Genomic DNA, 14,585 nt, shown 5'->3' with positions numbered 1-14,585 from the left:
CAACATAAAATTAATATATATTCTCAGAGAAAGTCATATTCTCGAGCCTTAACGCTTTAATGAAAATGCAGATTTCTCAGAAAAAAAAAAATGATGCTTAGGAGTCCTTTTCTAACAGAATTTTTGTCTAATGAATGGAGACTCCTGGTATGTTTTATCTCCCATCTTTTTCAATTATGATTTATTTTCATTAGTATTTTAAGGTCAAATAAAATTTTTGGTTTTTTGAATAAATTGATTTTAAAGAAAGTATTTTGTCATATTATTAAAAAGAGATGTTATTACCATTATTTTTCATGTTAAAATTAAAAAATGGTCACTCTGTGGCTTACCTTCAGTATTTGTAAGTTGTTGCCTTAAAGTATTTGCAGTGATAGCAAGCATGCGTTGTATTCGCCAAAACAGGACGACATCATTGCATTCCAACTGAAATATTAAGTAATTAAGATTACCACATGTAAATTTAAACATAAATTTGCTCATGAGCACAGACAACCACTAAAGCGAGTACCTAAGCTTTAAATAAAAATACCCTAATTTACCTAACATATATATTCCTATTGTAGATAGATACAAGCTACTGAATTTTCACAAGACCTATCAAATTCTGCATGATCTGGGTTCTATCTATCCTACACTGACATAGTTTTGCTTTGATTCCAATGACAAAGCAAATAAACTTGGGAAGTAGAACATTTCATTACATTATATACAAGTAAGAGTCCATAGTACGTAACTCTTAATTTGTATTTAGTTTCAACTAACAACGTTATCTTAAATATGGCCCTTAGTTTAACCTCTTTTCTTTGAGTGTGTACTCAAATTTTTGAAATTCAGCTGTATACAAAAATAAATTAGTAATGTTTTTTAAAAAGAAGTTCATTCTGTAGAAAGGTCTTCCCATTAATTAAAATTATGCAAATTTACCACTTTTTACATAAGTATATTTAAATACAAATTTATTTTTGCTGAAAACTCAAAAGAAAAGCATTTTATGAGACTCAAATATGACTACTGATTAACAGAGCTCTTTCAGAAGGATCCATTAAAAACATTTCTGCTTTTAAGAAAATGTTCAAAATATGTCGGTCTGCTGCCACCTAGAGGTTGCTTTGGAAAATGTGACATTAAACTAAAATTCTCTTCGAAAACCTTCATGGAGTTAAAAGAATTGTTTAAAACAAGATTTTAGTGAAAATAAAGAATTACAATACATGAAAATAGTACAATTAAAAAACTTTTTCAGTATGATTTCCACTATGCAAATGATGGTTATGTTTACACAAACACAACCATGTACAGAAAGAGATAAACATAAATACAAAAAAATGTTAATTAAAATTACTTCTAGGTGGGTAACTATTTCCTTTGGTGTATTTTTCTTTTTACATTTATCTGTTGCATTTACTTTCTACAATGTGAATGTATTATTTTCTAACAAAAAAAGTTAATTCTTAAATTTAAAAAGGTTTAGTGTCTGCTATAGGCACACAGAATTTTATAGGCACTGAGATGATATGCATGTAAAGATACAGTTATTACCAATGTGATAAATATCTTTGGAAATATTGATTAGGTTATTCTTTATGATTCACCCATACTTTCTTCCCAGATTAAAGAAATTAAAATTAATGCTAAATTAAAATTAATGCTAAATTTAGCTAAAGCTAAAGTTTACTTTTAAGCATCTAAGCAACTATAACTAAAAAATATTTCCCTTGTTTTTGGAAACTTTACCTCGGAATCTACAAAATGCCTTTGGTAATAATAAAAGCCTCTTCGACAAAGGTTACAATGGTTTAGAGCTGTTCTTAAGAAATGTCTTCTATACACTTGATGCCAAGTATCCTTAATCTAAAATAAAAGAAAACAAAGACCAAAGAGTCACTACACACTCTTCAGGTTGATCAAACACATTCTGAAAAGTCATACACAAAGCTTATTTATAAAAAGGTTAATTAAAATCAATGTCGATGTTATTCTACCAACCTTTTTTATAGATTAAAATTTTTTTCAGGACCAAGATTAGATTTACTATTACTCTGTCCCCTTACCAGTTTATGTACTTCAAAATTTACAGTGTTTTTTAACAAGCAGTTATTATATTCAAATAATCATCTTGTAGAGTAGAACAGGTAGGGACTATCCTTTCCTAGTTAGAGGTAAAGCATTCAAGGCAAAAGCAGGTTGTGAGCCTTGGGCAGAGTAAGTACCAGGAAGCTCATGTCCATCAACTCCACAATATTTTCTGATTATTAAATTTCAGTTACCACAGCAATATAACCTCCACCACATTATTACTATATATTCTGTTAGAGGTTTCAAAATTCTTTAAGAGTATTGTCTTTTTTTTGAGCACAACAATCATATTATCTAGGTAGAACAGGTATCACCAACATCACCTGACAGATGAGAAAGAAGAGTGGAACTCTGAGAGAATAAATCAGTTACGAAGCTAATGGAATGGAACCGTACTAGAATTCACATCTTCTGACATCTAGTCCAACTACAATTCTTGTAATAGTACTTTGCTACCTATTTTATAGCCTCATAAAGTGCACTAAACAAAGTGTCTCAGAAAAAAAAAAACCCTGAGATTTTCTGGCTCACAGAAAGTGATTAAGATATGCAGTCAATCCATATCCTAAAACATGGGCAAAGTCTCTTCTACTGTATTAAGCAAAGTGTCAACACTTACAGCCACATAAAGTTCAAAAATATCAAAACTGAATACAACTTATTGCTAAAGAGAGCTAGGACCAATGTGGATAAATTAAATCTACATTCAACTAATAATGACATGTAATCATTAGTCTTACTTCCATTTTCAATTTATAAATAATATTAGATGCATAACAGCTTTTACTGCTCTGAGTTTCTCCAGTTTTCCTTTCTTGTTTTGACCTCTGGTAGAATTTAAGATACATATATACATTTTTCAAATGTAGAAACATAAATAACAGATAATCTTTAAAAGAATTTATATGTGGCTCTGAAATTTCTTATATGATTGCTTTCCTCACTTGTCTCATTGGGTTTCACTTAAGCTAACTTAGGTTAATATTAAAATGAGGTTTTGTTCCCTAACTAGGGAACATAGGCCCAGAAACAGTTTGTGTGTATGTGTGCGCGCTTTTTTATTTCCCCAAATAAGCCATACGAAGGTAAACAAAAAGTAGTCTAAACTATAATTATTTTTATCTTCATATTTATTATAAGTGAGGAAAAAGAGATATAACCCCAAAGGCATTAACCAATTTAATACAAACATTCATATTATTTCTAAATGCACTCATACCTGATTAAGGTACATTTGATGAAAAAACATACATAAACAAGCCCTTGTTTAAACAGAAATTCTACTTTGCAGCCTGAAACAGTACAATGTGGTGCAGATATATGCAGGAAGGGGTGGGAAGTTCATCCCTCTTGCCAGAACTTGCCCAGGTACTTCACTTTTCTAGGTCTTGATTTCTCCATTTACAAATTAAAGTGTTACACTTCAAAAAGCAATAATGAGAATAAAATTTCTACTCTTCACAAATCAAAATCGGTTTTTACTGTCAGCAAAAGTACAAATGATCCAAATCACAGTAAGCACTTAAATACCTATGTGACACATTAGAAGTAGTAACATTTTACTACAAGATACAAAGATTAAGGAAGCAAGTTTATGCTTTCCAGCATATATATTACCAAGCTCGGGTCTACTTCTACTCCTCGGGATTCAAGGTTCTTTCGGACTGTAGTTATCTCATCACTTGCAAGATAAGCTGGGTGTTCCTCGTTACATTTCAACATCTTCTCCAATTCATTCTTGGTTTCATTGTGAACACACTTTAAAATGTTTAAAAGAAGATGACGTTTAGTTGGTTCACAATTTGGCACACTTGTAAAAACAAAGTCCCAATTTTAATAAATATGTTGCCATTACACAATAGGTGACAAAGCTCAATAACAACAGGATAGGGGCAACTGGCTTATGAATCCAGAACAATTACAAGAGGAAAAAAATATATATAAGCCTTATTTGTTTTATTTTACTTTTGCTAAAATTTTTTACTGTTGAAATTACAGTCCCAGGCACCTTACTGTGTAGTTTCTTGACCTGAGGATATGATTTTAGTCTAGGAAAAAGTACCCTGAGTATACGGGAAGAGATAATGTTCTAAGAATTAGATGACTCTAAGGGCTTACACTTGTTGATGTTTCTTTTTCAATAAATATAAAATTCAAAGTTTGATTTTTTAAGTCTTTTCATTAAAAATTGTACTTTAGACTGTTTCTGTGAGATGTCTATCATTTTTTAAATTCACTTCCAATCTCTTCTCTATAATTGTTCACAACCTTTTCACCGAAGGAGAAAAACACACACTTACTAGTGAGAAGTTTGAAAATAAGATTGATACAGTGTCAAATTAAGTTTACCTTTTCAGTTTTTAATCCTTCTTTAAAATTGCATGGTAAAAGGAACTAGTTTCAAATTCACCGATTATTCTAAACAAATTACTACCATAGCACTTAGCCCAAACTGTACCTAGTTACAGAATCTGAGTATTTATACAAGAATAACACCTAAACACACATGAAAAAATTATAATGTAAAATAACTACTAATTAATACTTTCTGAAAATATGACATTTTAGAATAAATATTTAATGAAAAGAAATTTCTGCTATTTGGCCTGAAGTAAAAAGAAAATCTCAAATACAATATTCCCCAATTCTTCCTATCCTGTTTCTGCTTTCGCCTGTTAGCTGTCCCCACCTCACGTGATCTTTAGGACACTGCTCTCCCATATACCCTGACCAACATCTATATTAGTTCAGCTCAGACATGGTGAGAATGTTTCAAAGGAATGGATTTTTCCTAGTAAACTAAGGAAAAAGTAATACCACAAAAACACAAAACAGTTTTCAGAGCACGAATTTCTCATCTTTAACACAAAACAATCTTAAGTTTCTTTTCCTGCTAAATCCAGTCACTCAAAAAGACAGAAAGAAATGTTAGACAGCTACTTTAATCTTGCAATGTGAGACTTGGAGGTATTCTCAACCTTTTCTACTATGTTTCTTACTGTAACGTCTGTATCTAGGACAGTGGTTTTCAACCGGGAGTGAGAAGGTTAGAAAGGTTAGAGAAGGATAACTTGATTCAGTGAGTCTGACCAGAGGCTTTGTTTTGAAAGAGAAAACAAAATTCATACCTTCCCAGGTGATTCTGATGTTCCTTCCCTCTACACTCCACATTATGGCCTCTGTTCTAAAGTTAGCTTGGATCTTATGCATGCTGCCCTGAAACCTTGGGAGAAAGCTCTTCTCTGAAGGGTTTCCACATTCCTCGTCTAGGCTGCAGATCCTTACATTGGCCTTCAAACTAATTCCTCTCCTTCTCTTGGAAGAGATCCCCTACGAGTTCAAGTTCCTGAGAAAAATAACTTCCAACCAGGAATCATTTCTCTCTGAAAGTGTTTGGCCAAAGCTTATTTGCCACAAGTTGCTAAAACAAATTCTGTTGTTATTAATTGCTCTGGAGAGTGTAGCCTAATTTCACTAGGCCTTGAAGATCAGACATCATTTTTCTTTGGAGTTTATTTGCCTTACACCAGTTCTTTCCAATCAATGCCTCTTTCTGTCTCCAAGTCGGAAACCTCTGATGGATCCCCTGGAAGTTCTTTTCTAAGAGATCTCCCTCTCTCAGCCCGCCAGTAGAGCAGAGATAACTGATACACCCTGAACACGGGCATAATCCAACCACTAACTCTGTCCATTTCTTCAGTGTCTTAATGACTCCTTTTTCCACAAAAAAAATAAATAAATAAAACAGAAAAAAGAGGAAGCCTGTTTCTTCACTATTTTAAGACAAATTGGAACTGACAGCTTATGAAACAAAAAGTGCATGAAGCTAGAAAAAAATAGGGTATTGAAATGAAAACGAAAAATAAATAAGACAATGGGAATACTATGTGATCTGATAATTTTTCATTCTCTATCTCCTCTTTTATTATTCCCATATCTTAGCTCTTTTCTCTGATCACATGGATTCAGAAACAAGAAAAGAAAGCGAGCTGAGTGCTACCTCTTTTTCATTTTCATTATGTATTCTAATTCTATATTCTACATATACTCTCTTATTTAAGGAATGCACAAGAATGAGATAGCGGCACAAGACCGAGTCCTTGATAGGAAAAGAAGCCATAACAATAAGTAAGAAATTAAAAGGGTAGGGGAAGGGGTCTTCAATGATTTATACATTTTCCCCCTTTTACTCATTTGTAAAGTTACTTATACTTGCCTTTACCATTTGTTCTTCTGAAGTGCTCATTAAATGTAAATAAATGAATTCTACAGTTCTGCTTCCTGTCTGAATTTGTATACTCATTTTGTAAACACAAGAGCAAAAAATGTAAAAGAATAAAATTATCTGAATAGATAACTAACAGAAAAATTCAAAGATAATATGACAGAATATGGTTTAAAAAAGTCAAGATATCTTTTAGTCTAATTATATTCATTTTATATCCTCTAAAATCCATGTTATTCTTTTCCTTCTTTTCCTAACTTTAATCTTCACTTACTTCAAATAGGGAATTTAAATGAACAAAGTAATCAACCACAAAAGAGGCATGTTTCTTCTTCCTTCTAATAACACAGCTACTTCACTTAAAAAAAAATCTTTCATTTATAGTTGACTGCTTATTCTTAAGATTCATTATATTTTAGAAAGGCTGACATAAACATAAAATTATTAAGATTGGTCTAGAGGCATGAAAAGGTTATATTTTAATACTTGAATTAAAATGAACAAAATTATACCATCATAAGACCAAATATTTGTTTGTTTTTACCTGTTCTTGTGTCCGATTTTTCCAGTATAACCACCTTTTTTTCCAATCTGGACCTACCATGTTTTCAATTGCATTTTCAGCTAAATGAATTTAAAAGATACTTATTAATTCATCAAGAATTTTATCACTTATCAAATACATAAATTATAGCTAATAACATTCTTGCTTCCTTAACTACTTCAAAGTGATATATCAATGTAAAGTCAATTGAAATAAAGAAAAAAAACCATACAATTGTTATGTTGCATATGTAAGTTTAATTATATATGTTTAGAATTTACGAGAAGTACAATTGCTTATGAAGTTCCAATAAGCATAGTAGCAAACACTAAAACAGTATGAATTATGAGTATATATAAATTTAATATTTTTAGCAGATACTCAGCAGTTGACTCAAAAACCCCACAAATAATATTCAACTACAGTATTAATGACAAAGACTTTGAAATATTAGTTATTTTTGACAAATGTTCACTAAAGTTAGATGACTCCTTAATCACTTGAAATACTCAAAACTCAGTAACTCGTGTCCCTACTTACTATCCTTGAGACGAGCCTGAAGAGCCTCTTCCATAAAATAAATAGCTGCATCCCACTGCTGTTTATCAGATATGGACCGGTCTTCTAAAGCATTGTGTTGAATAACCCTCTGAAAAAACAAGGAAAGAAAAACAGTTAATTTGTGTCTTATCACTTAGTAATTTTTATTCAAATTGACAACTTATTCAAATTGACAATCAAAATAACAGATATATCTAAAATAACATAGAAGTATGTCCCTGCCACATAAGTGCATATTTGTCTGCTTATTTGTCAGCTTTCTGTCTGAAAAACAAACAGTGGACATTTTCTCCTAGACCCAATTAAATGAGCTGACCATCTCTAAGATGGGGGAGGGGCTATTACACATGTAAAATCCAACACCTGTAACCCTAATATTCAGGAGTTAATGATATAGCATCTCTATTTCTCCTTTTTGCCATATGACCTATGTGTTAGCACGTTCAAAAAGGACAGGAGGAAAAAAAACAATAACCATTATCTCACTGGTAACAACAATGAAAAATGTAATGGAAGGAAGCTTAGAAGGCCTAAACAATCATAAGTCAGTGTTATTTATTATAAGAAAATTAGTTTCCAAATATTGTAATTTTTGAATGAACAAATGAAATTGGCACCATTTTTTCAGAAAGCCAGTCTTAATAAGTCATCTCACAATAATAATAAATACGGTTTTCAAAAACAAATCTTCCTTTCAAAAAAATTATAATTACCATCAGCCCACAGTCAGATATGTAGTTTCCTAAAAACTGTCTCATCTTATATTTTAACACTGCCTCTCATAACTGTCTGAGCAGAGCAGGTGTTTAATGAAGTTTGATTATGGTGATGAGAATGTTCTACATAACAAAAGATTTATCAGGTGGTAGAGGTCAGGAGCCAGGTTTTATAATTAGACAGAATGGGGCTTGGTACCCCCGGCTTTGCCAATGACAATAATAGGACTGCTTAACTAAATAAAATAATGCTTATGAAATACACAGCAAAGATTCTGGCACCCTGTAAGGATCAACACATTGGTAGTTAGTGTTATGATTTTAGAAGTCTAACATTTTATGGCTCAAATCCACTGAAAACCAATGCATCTAATTCCTTTCATTACCACAGAGGGTAAAATGAGAAGCAGCTATCCTCTATCAGTTCAGGCTGCTGGATGACAACCTGTTGAAGTTTACAGAAGAAGCCTGTTTACTGAGAAGTTCAACTGTTTTTGAAATGACAGCCTAGAAAGCAGTAGCAGAGGGTGATTATAGAAGAGCAGAGAAATGATAAAGGGCCGATTACAGATCATAAATCCTTTCCCAGTTTTAAAATATAAATTCAGAATCTAACTTAAATAGTCACATAAAAATAGTCTCCTACAAAAGCGTATCAGTTTGATAAAGTGTATAAATATGAGGCTTACACCCTAATATACAAATGACGTACCAAGCTGTCCTCTGCAAAATCATTCCATTTGTGGCGTTTAATACTTTCTTCCTTAACAGCTTCTTTAAGTTTATCAAATATGTCATCATGCTCTTTTCCTTTTGGTTCTGTCATGAAGCGAGAAAATTCTTCTTGTAAGGTCTCCCAAGCAACCTAAAGTTATTTAAAGAAAAAAGCTGTAGTTATACTATATACTTTTATTTATAATGTGTAACATGAAAACTAACCACATGCATTTAAGTCAAATAGATGTGATAAATCACCTTATCAGAAAATACATACTGTTGAAAAGTACACCTGAAACTTACTGGATTTTGTTAAACAATGTCACTGTAATATAAATAAATAGATAGATATACAGACAGATAAATAGATAAATAAAATACATAGAAAACCACATAAAAAAAAAGTCAGCAAATATAAACTCTGGCTAGAGATCTTACACTGGTAGTTGGTGGGATAGATCTGACCTCCTGATACGTTTCGCTAGACATACACAGTGTTTTAAATTTTTAAAAATTAGTAGCCAGTAGTTAAAAATTTCCAGCCTCTCTTGAATTATCTGTCAACTCTGTATCAACACTCCTATATAACACCACCTGCTGGAGCTGAAGAGGAGCTGGCCCATTAGATAAGGTATGCACTCTAGCCCACCACCAGACTTATTCGTGTATTCGTTTATTTATTCCATTCATTTGTTTGTTCATTTGTTCACTCATTCATTCACTCGTTCATTCATTCATTCATTCTATTCCCTACAATATGAGCTTGCTTGCTTCTTGCGCACTGTAAAGTTTAAAAATTTTTAATGATTTAGTTTTCTTCACATCTTTATTTATGCAAATACATGAAACAATGCATCAATACTTTCAAACATAGCTGAGCATTAATCTGTCTTGTATTACAGCAAACTCCTAATTACATGAACAGTGAAAGGAAAAACACAGTGTCCAAAGTACTTAAGAACTAAATCACTTAATTTAAGTAGGCTAGTTAATGCTATATTTTGTATTTAGCTTTCTTCATTTTAAACATTAAGAAATTATGGAATAAAGAAAGGTGACTGTCCAAGAATACACAGTGAGGTATACCCACACCTAGGTGTGAAGGGGAAAGTGGCAGGAGACAGATCATTACTGTTTTTATGACCACTTCTATTGCTTGAATCATAGGATATGAAAATATCCTATCATGAGACAGGGCTCAGAAAAATATTAGGGCCAGAAGGGAGGAGAGCTAGAGAAGTGGTAGCAGCAGCTCTTTCATTACTTTAGGGGTAAATGTGTGGAGAACTGACCAGGGGTCACGGCTTAGGTGAAGTAGGCTGGAAGAGTTCTTGGAAAGGAAGGCTTGAAGAAATTTTTTAAAAGGCGAAAAAGCTAGAACTGGAGAGGATAGGAAAGGGGCAAAATACACCTGAATAATCAGAAACCAACATTTTGTTTTTAAGGTGGGTATGAAAAAATTATGTAACACTAATCCTAATTTTGTGAACATCCTCACATAGATGTACAGGACACACTGATTCAGCTAGAACAATCATTTTCCAGAGTAATATGCATGGCAGATCAACTTGGATGACAGTCATCATCATAAAAAGCCACTGGCATTTACTGAGCAGTTACTGTGGGCCAGATATTATCTAAGTATTTTACATATATTAACTCATTTACTCCTTAAAACAATCTGTGAGGTAGTAATATTATCATGCCTATTTTACAGATCAGAAAACAGAAATCTTAAGCAACTAGTTAGTCCTAGGATGACACAGTTACTAAGTGGGAGAGCTAAGATAAGTGGGTAAGAGAAATGCATTCTTTAAGGTACTTTCTTATAATTCCTAGTTTAACCTTCTGGCAGGATCTGAACTAAGAAAATGATTATTTAAGTATAATTGAGCCTTACAGAAAACCAATAAATAAAATGTTTCAACTGTTAAAACATTTTTCTTATGGAATCTCTAAACCACAGAAGTTAAGAATATTTCATTAAAATTCAAGAAAATTCTGGTTTCGTTTTATGCTATCTTCGGATAGCATCTGGAAGAAGAACCAACACTCTCAGACCAACACCATACAAACTAGTAAATTTTTTTAAGAGTAGTAATTGGTAGCAGTATTAAGATTAATCCCCACCCAAGAAGAGAAATAAAGAATAAATGGAGTATAAGGACCAAAAAGAAAGATAGTGGCTGTGATGGGAATAAAACCTAACATTCACAGCTCCTACTCCCTTCAGATAATGCTTCTTACCCATTTAATTAAATTATATCCTAACCTCTACTGCTTTATTAGGAAGTTGTTTATCAGTCCACTGTTTAAGCTTGATATCCACTGTAGTATTAAAAGTCCCTGAATTCATGGTCTGCGCAGCTGGAAGATAGATGTTTTCAATCACATGAGTTGATACTCTTTCCCACAAAGATTGCTGAAGGATTTCCTCCCTGAAATCAAAATAAAAAAGTTTCAAGAACACCAAATTTAAATATTGTTTTTAAAAACAGCTTTGCCATTAACTTACAATAAATTACACATATTTAAAGTTTTGATATATGTACACACTTGTGCACTACCACAATCATGATAATGAACTTATCCATTACTCCCCAAAGCTGTAACCACTAGTATTGCTTTGTCACTACAGATTAGTTTATATTTTCTGAAATTTTATATAAATGCAATCATGTACTCTTATTTTGTCTGTCTTCTTTCATCTAGCATCATTATTTTGAGATTAGTCCATGTTATATATATCAATATTTCACTGATGGGTAGTCCTTCATTACATGAATCTATTTATTCACTTGCTGATGGGCATTTGGGTTGTTTCCAGTTTCTGATAAATAAAGCTGCTATGAGCATTCATGTACAAGTCTTTGTACGGACATATGCTTTTGTTCCTCTTGGGCAAAAATCTTTAAGTAGAATGGCTGATCATATGGTACTTACTTATTTTACTTTAAAGATACTGCCAAACTGTTTTCTAATTAGTTGGACCATTTTACATTTCTACCAGCAGAGAATAAGAGTTCTAGATTCTCTGCATGTTGCCAACACTTGATAAGGTTAGTCCTTTTTAGTTATTCTAACAGGTTAATAGTGGTTATCTCATAGTGGTTTTAATTTGCATTTCCCTAATGACTAATAATTCTAAGCATCTTTTCATTGGCTTGCTTGCCTAATATCAACATACACTTTGTTGACTGTGAAATGGAGTTCAAGATGGAAAACTTCTTGTTATAATTTTAAAATTTATCAGACCACAACACAAAACACAGAGATGTTATGGGACATTGCTAGGTAAAGTTGTTCCGACACTTCAGGATTAAGCTAACAATATAAAAGATTCATAATCAAAAGTGAAAAATTTTGCCTTAAAAGACATCTTACATGCACACACATCTCTAAATAAGAAAAAGACTACTATTTCAATCAAAAATAAAAATTAAAATCTCAAGAAAATACTTATTTGTCTTCCCCCAAACTAATTTCCTCTGTAATATAATACTACAGTATACTAAAACACTGCCTATCAAGTGGTCTGTCTTAAAAGTAACCTCTACTCTTTAGGATGTAGCCTCAAAATATCTCTGCTATCCAAAAGCAAAGCTGCATTTTCTTGGGTGAGGACAAAGTCAATTTAGTCATGGTATTAGTAACAGATAATGGGAGAATTTCAGGAGCAAGCTTAAGAAATAAGCTTGTCGGGGCCTCCAATTCACATACCATTTTAAACACAAACATAAGGAAATTTCTGAAAAATGAACAAAAGACCAAGGGTCTAGTTTCTGACCACACAGGGTTTTTGCTGCACCTGCCTAAGAAAAGACACAGGTGGTAATCTTTTCCTAGGAATCTTTGGGTTAGGTACCCACAACCCAGTCACCCTTTCAAGGAGATCATAACAAACAACCAGACCCCCAACTCCTTGTGAGTTTAAAGTAACTTTCTCAAAGGAATTTGCTGCTTACCAACCCACCCTAGATGGCTACTGTCACCTATGCTTCCCAAGCCTCACTGGCCCTTTCATCACCAAGCTACTCTCCTCTGTCCAGACTTTCCCTAATCATCTTCATCATAATAATTTTTGTGACCCTAGACTGTTCTATAACAAACAAATCATTATTCTTTCCCTGTTCCTTGCTTTCTTAAAACCTTTCCTGGCTCTTTGTTATAGACAGTGATTGTCCTCAAAATTCTGCTGAATGGAAGCTGCCCATTAGTTGAATGTGCTTCAGAGTTAGGCACATTCTCCTCCCCCTCATAATTTCTCTTCTGGACCAACAGTTCCAAACTCTCATGGAAAAAAACTGCTATGCTATGAGGCCACCAAGCCCATTATACCATCTTGTACCCTTACTTACAATGACCTCTTTTGCCAGCATATGTCCTCTGTGATCATAGATGTCTTTATCCTAAGTTTTGCTGTCATGCAGGATAAATTCCACAAATATACAAAATACCATTCACATTACGGTTCTATTTATTCCCCTCTTTATCTCCAGGAACTTTCCCTATACTCTATTTTAATTAATTTTTTTTTCAAAATGGAAATTTCTTCTTTTAAAGCAAAGCATTTACTCAATACAACAGTTTTGACCAATACAGAAAAAGTAAGAAGCCTTCCATAACTCCTCTCTCAATAGATAGATACAGCTTAAGTTATCATTAAAAATTTAATGCCTATATAAATATTTCTGTGGATGTGTATTTATACAAGTAGATATTATACATACTGTTTATAAAAACTTTTTTTAAACTTAGAATTGTATCATACTGTTTTTCATGTCAACGGCCTATATCTTTGATGGCTGCACAGTAATCTACTCTATGGATAAATCAAATATTATGTAATTCCAAATAGGAAACATAAGTTTTCCACTTTTTTTCATGTATAAACAAAACCACGGTGAGGATTCTTATGTGTTAATCTTTGTCAAATATATCTTCATTTCCATAGATTCCTAGCAATTAATTATTAGATATAAATGTACTCGCTGTTAAACTGGCTCCTCTTCCATTACCTATACACATCCAATCACTAAATCCTGTCAATTCTATCTTCTAGGTAACCTCTTAAATATCTAAAAAATGTCTCCTCTTCACCTGCACCACAACAATTCAAGGTCAAGCTATAATCACCTCTCATCTAGATTATTTCAATAGCCAACTGTCTCTTTGCTCAGTTTTCTCCACCTGTATTCCATTTTACCAACTACAAAAATCTTTCTAAAATGTAAATTTGACCCAATGAACCTCTTCCAAGGCCATTACTGCTCATGGGATAAATTCCAAGCTTCTAAACATGGTTTGTAAGGCCCTCAATAATCTACTGCTTTACCTCCTGCCTCTTGCTTCCTTCTATGCTAGAGCCAGAGGTGACAGCCTTCAGCTATCTGTGTTGCCTTTCTTGCTCTTACCTCTTGACCTCTACAATACTCTTATCACTGCCTTTACCTTTACCACCATTCGCCCTTTAAATCTCAGATTATGGTATCAGAAACCCTTTCTGGTTCCTCAAATCTGAGTTAAGGAACTCAACTGTGCATGCTCATTTTCTTTTCATTCTTTTAACTTCTATAAAATAAATACTTTTCACCAAAATTTTTATGCATACCATGGTACCATTTTTTTTAAGTGTGTTTCTATAAATTTAGCCAGCTATCCTTCTAAATGACACAAAAACATATATACATCTATAATAATGGTGTGTATAATATTAATGACATACAAATATCCCTGCTTAAAA

General features: G+C 32.8%; 1 protein-coding gene across 4 annotated transcripts in view; it reads right to left on the bottom strand.

Annotated features, from left to right (window-relative positions):
- Window positions 1-14,585, bottom strand: part of OPA1 (OPA1 mitochondrial dynamin like GTPase) — an 81,539-nt gene that overhangs the window by 23,638 nt on the left and 43,316 nt on the right. For all 4 annotated transcript variants that reach the window (XM_016136349.2, XM_016136351.2, XM_016136350.2 and 1 more), the window contains 7 exons: window positions 11,115-11,280; window positions 8,838-8,990; window positions 7,389-7,497; window positions 6,849-6,928; window positions 3,697-3,837; window positions 1,738-1,854; window positions 333-426 (listed from right to left, as the gene is read on the bottom strand). In XM_016136349.2, coding sequence (XP_015991835.1) covers window positions 333-426; window positions 1,738-1,854; window positions 3,697-3,837; window positions 6,849-6,928; window positions 7,389-7,497; window positions 8,838-8,990; window positions 11,115-11,280 — 860 coding nt within the window. The remainder of the gene's footprint in view (window positions 1-332; window positions 427-1,737; window positions 1,855-3,696; window positions 3,838-6,848; window positions 6,929-7,388; window positions 7,498-8,837; window positions 8,991-11,114; window positions 11,281-14,585) is intronic.

Source organism: Rousettus aegyptiacus, unplaced genomic scaffold (assembly GCF_014176215.1).
Source record: "Rousettus aegyptiacus isolate mRouAeg1 unplaced genomic scaffold, mRouAeg1.p scaffold_m13_p_4, whole genome shotgun sequence".
Classification (NCBI taxonomy): Eukaryota; Metazoa; Chordata; class Mammalia; order Chiroptera; family Pteropodidae; genus Rousettus; species Rousettus aegyptiacus.
Note: the sequence above shows the minus strand (reverse complement) of the source record. Positions and strands in the feature narration are given on the sequence as shown.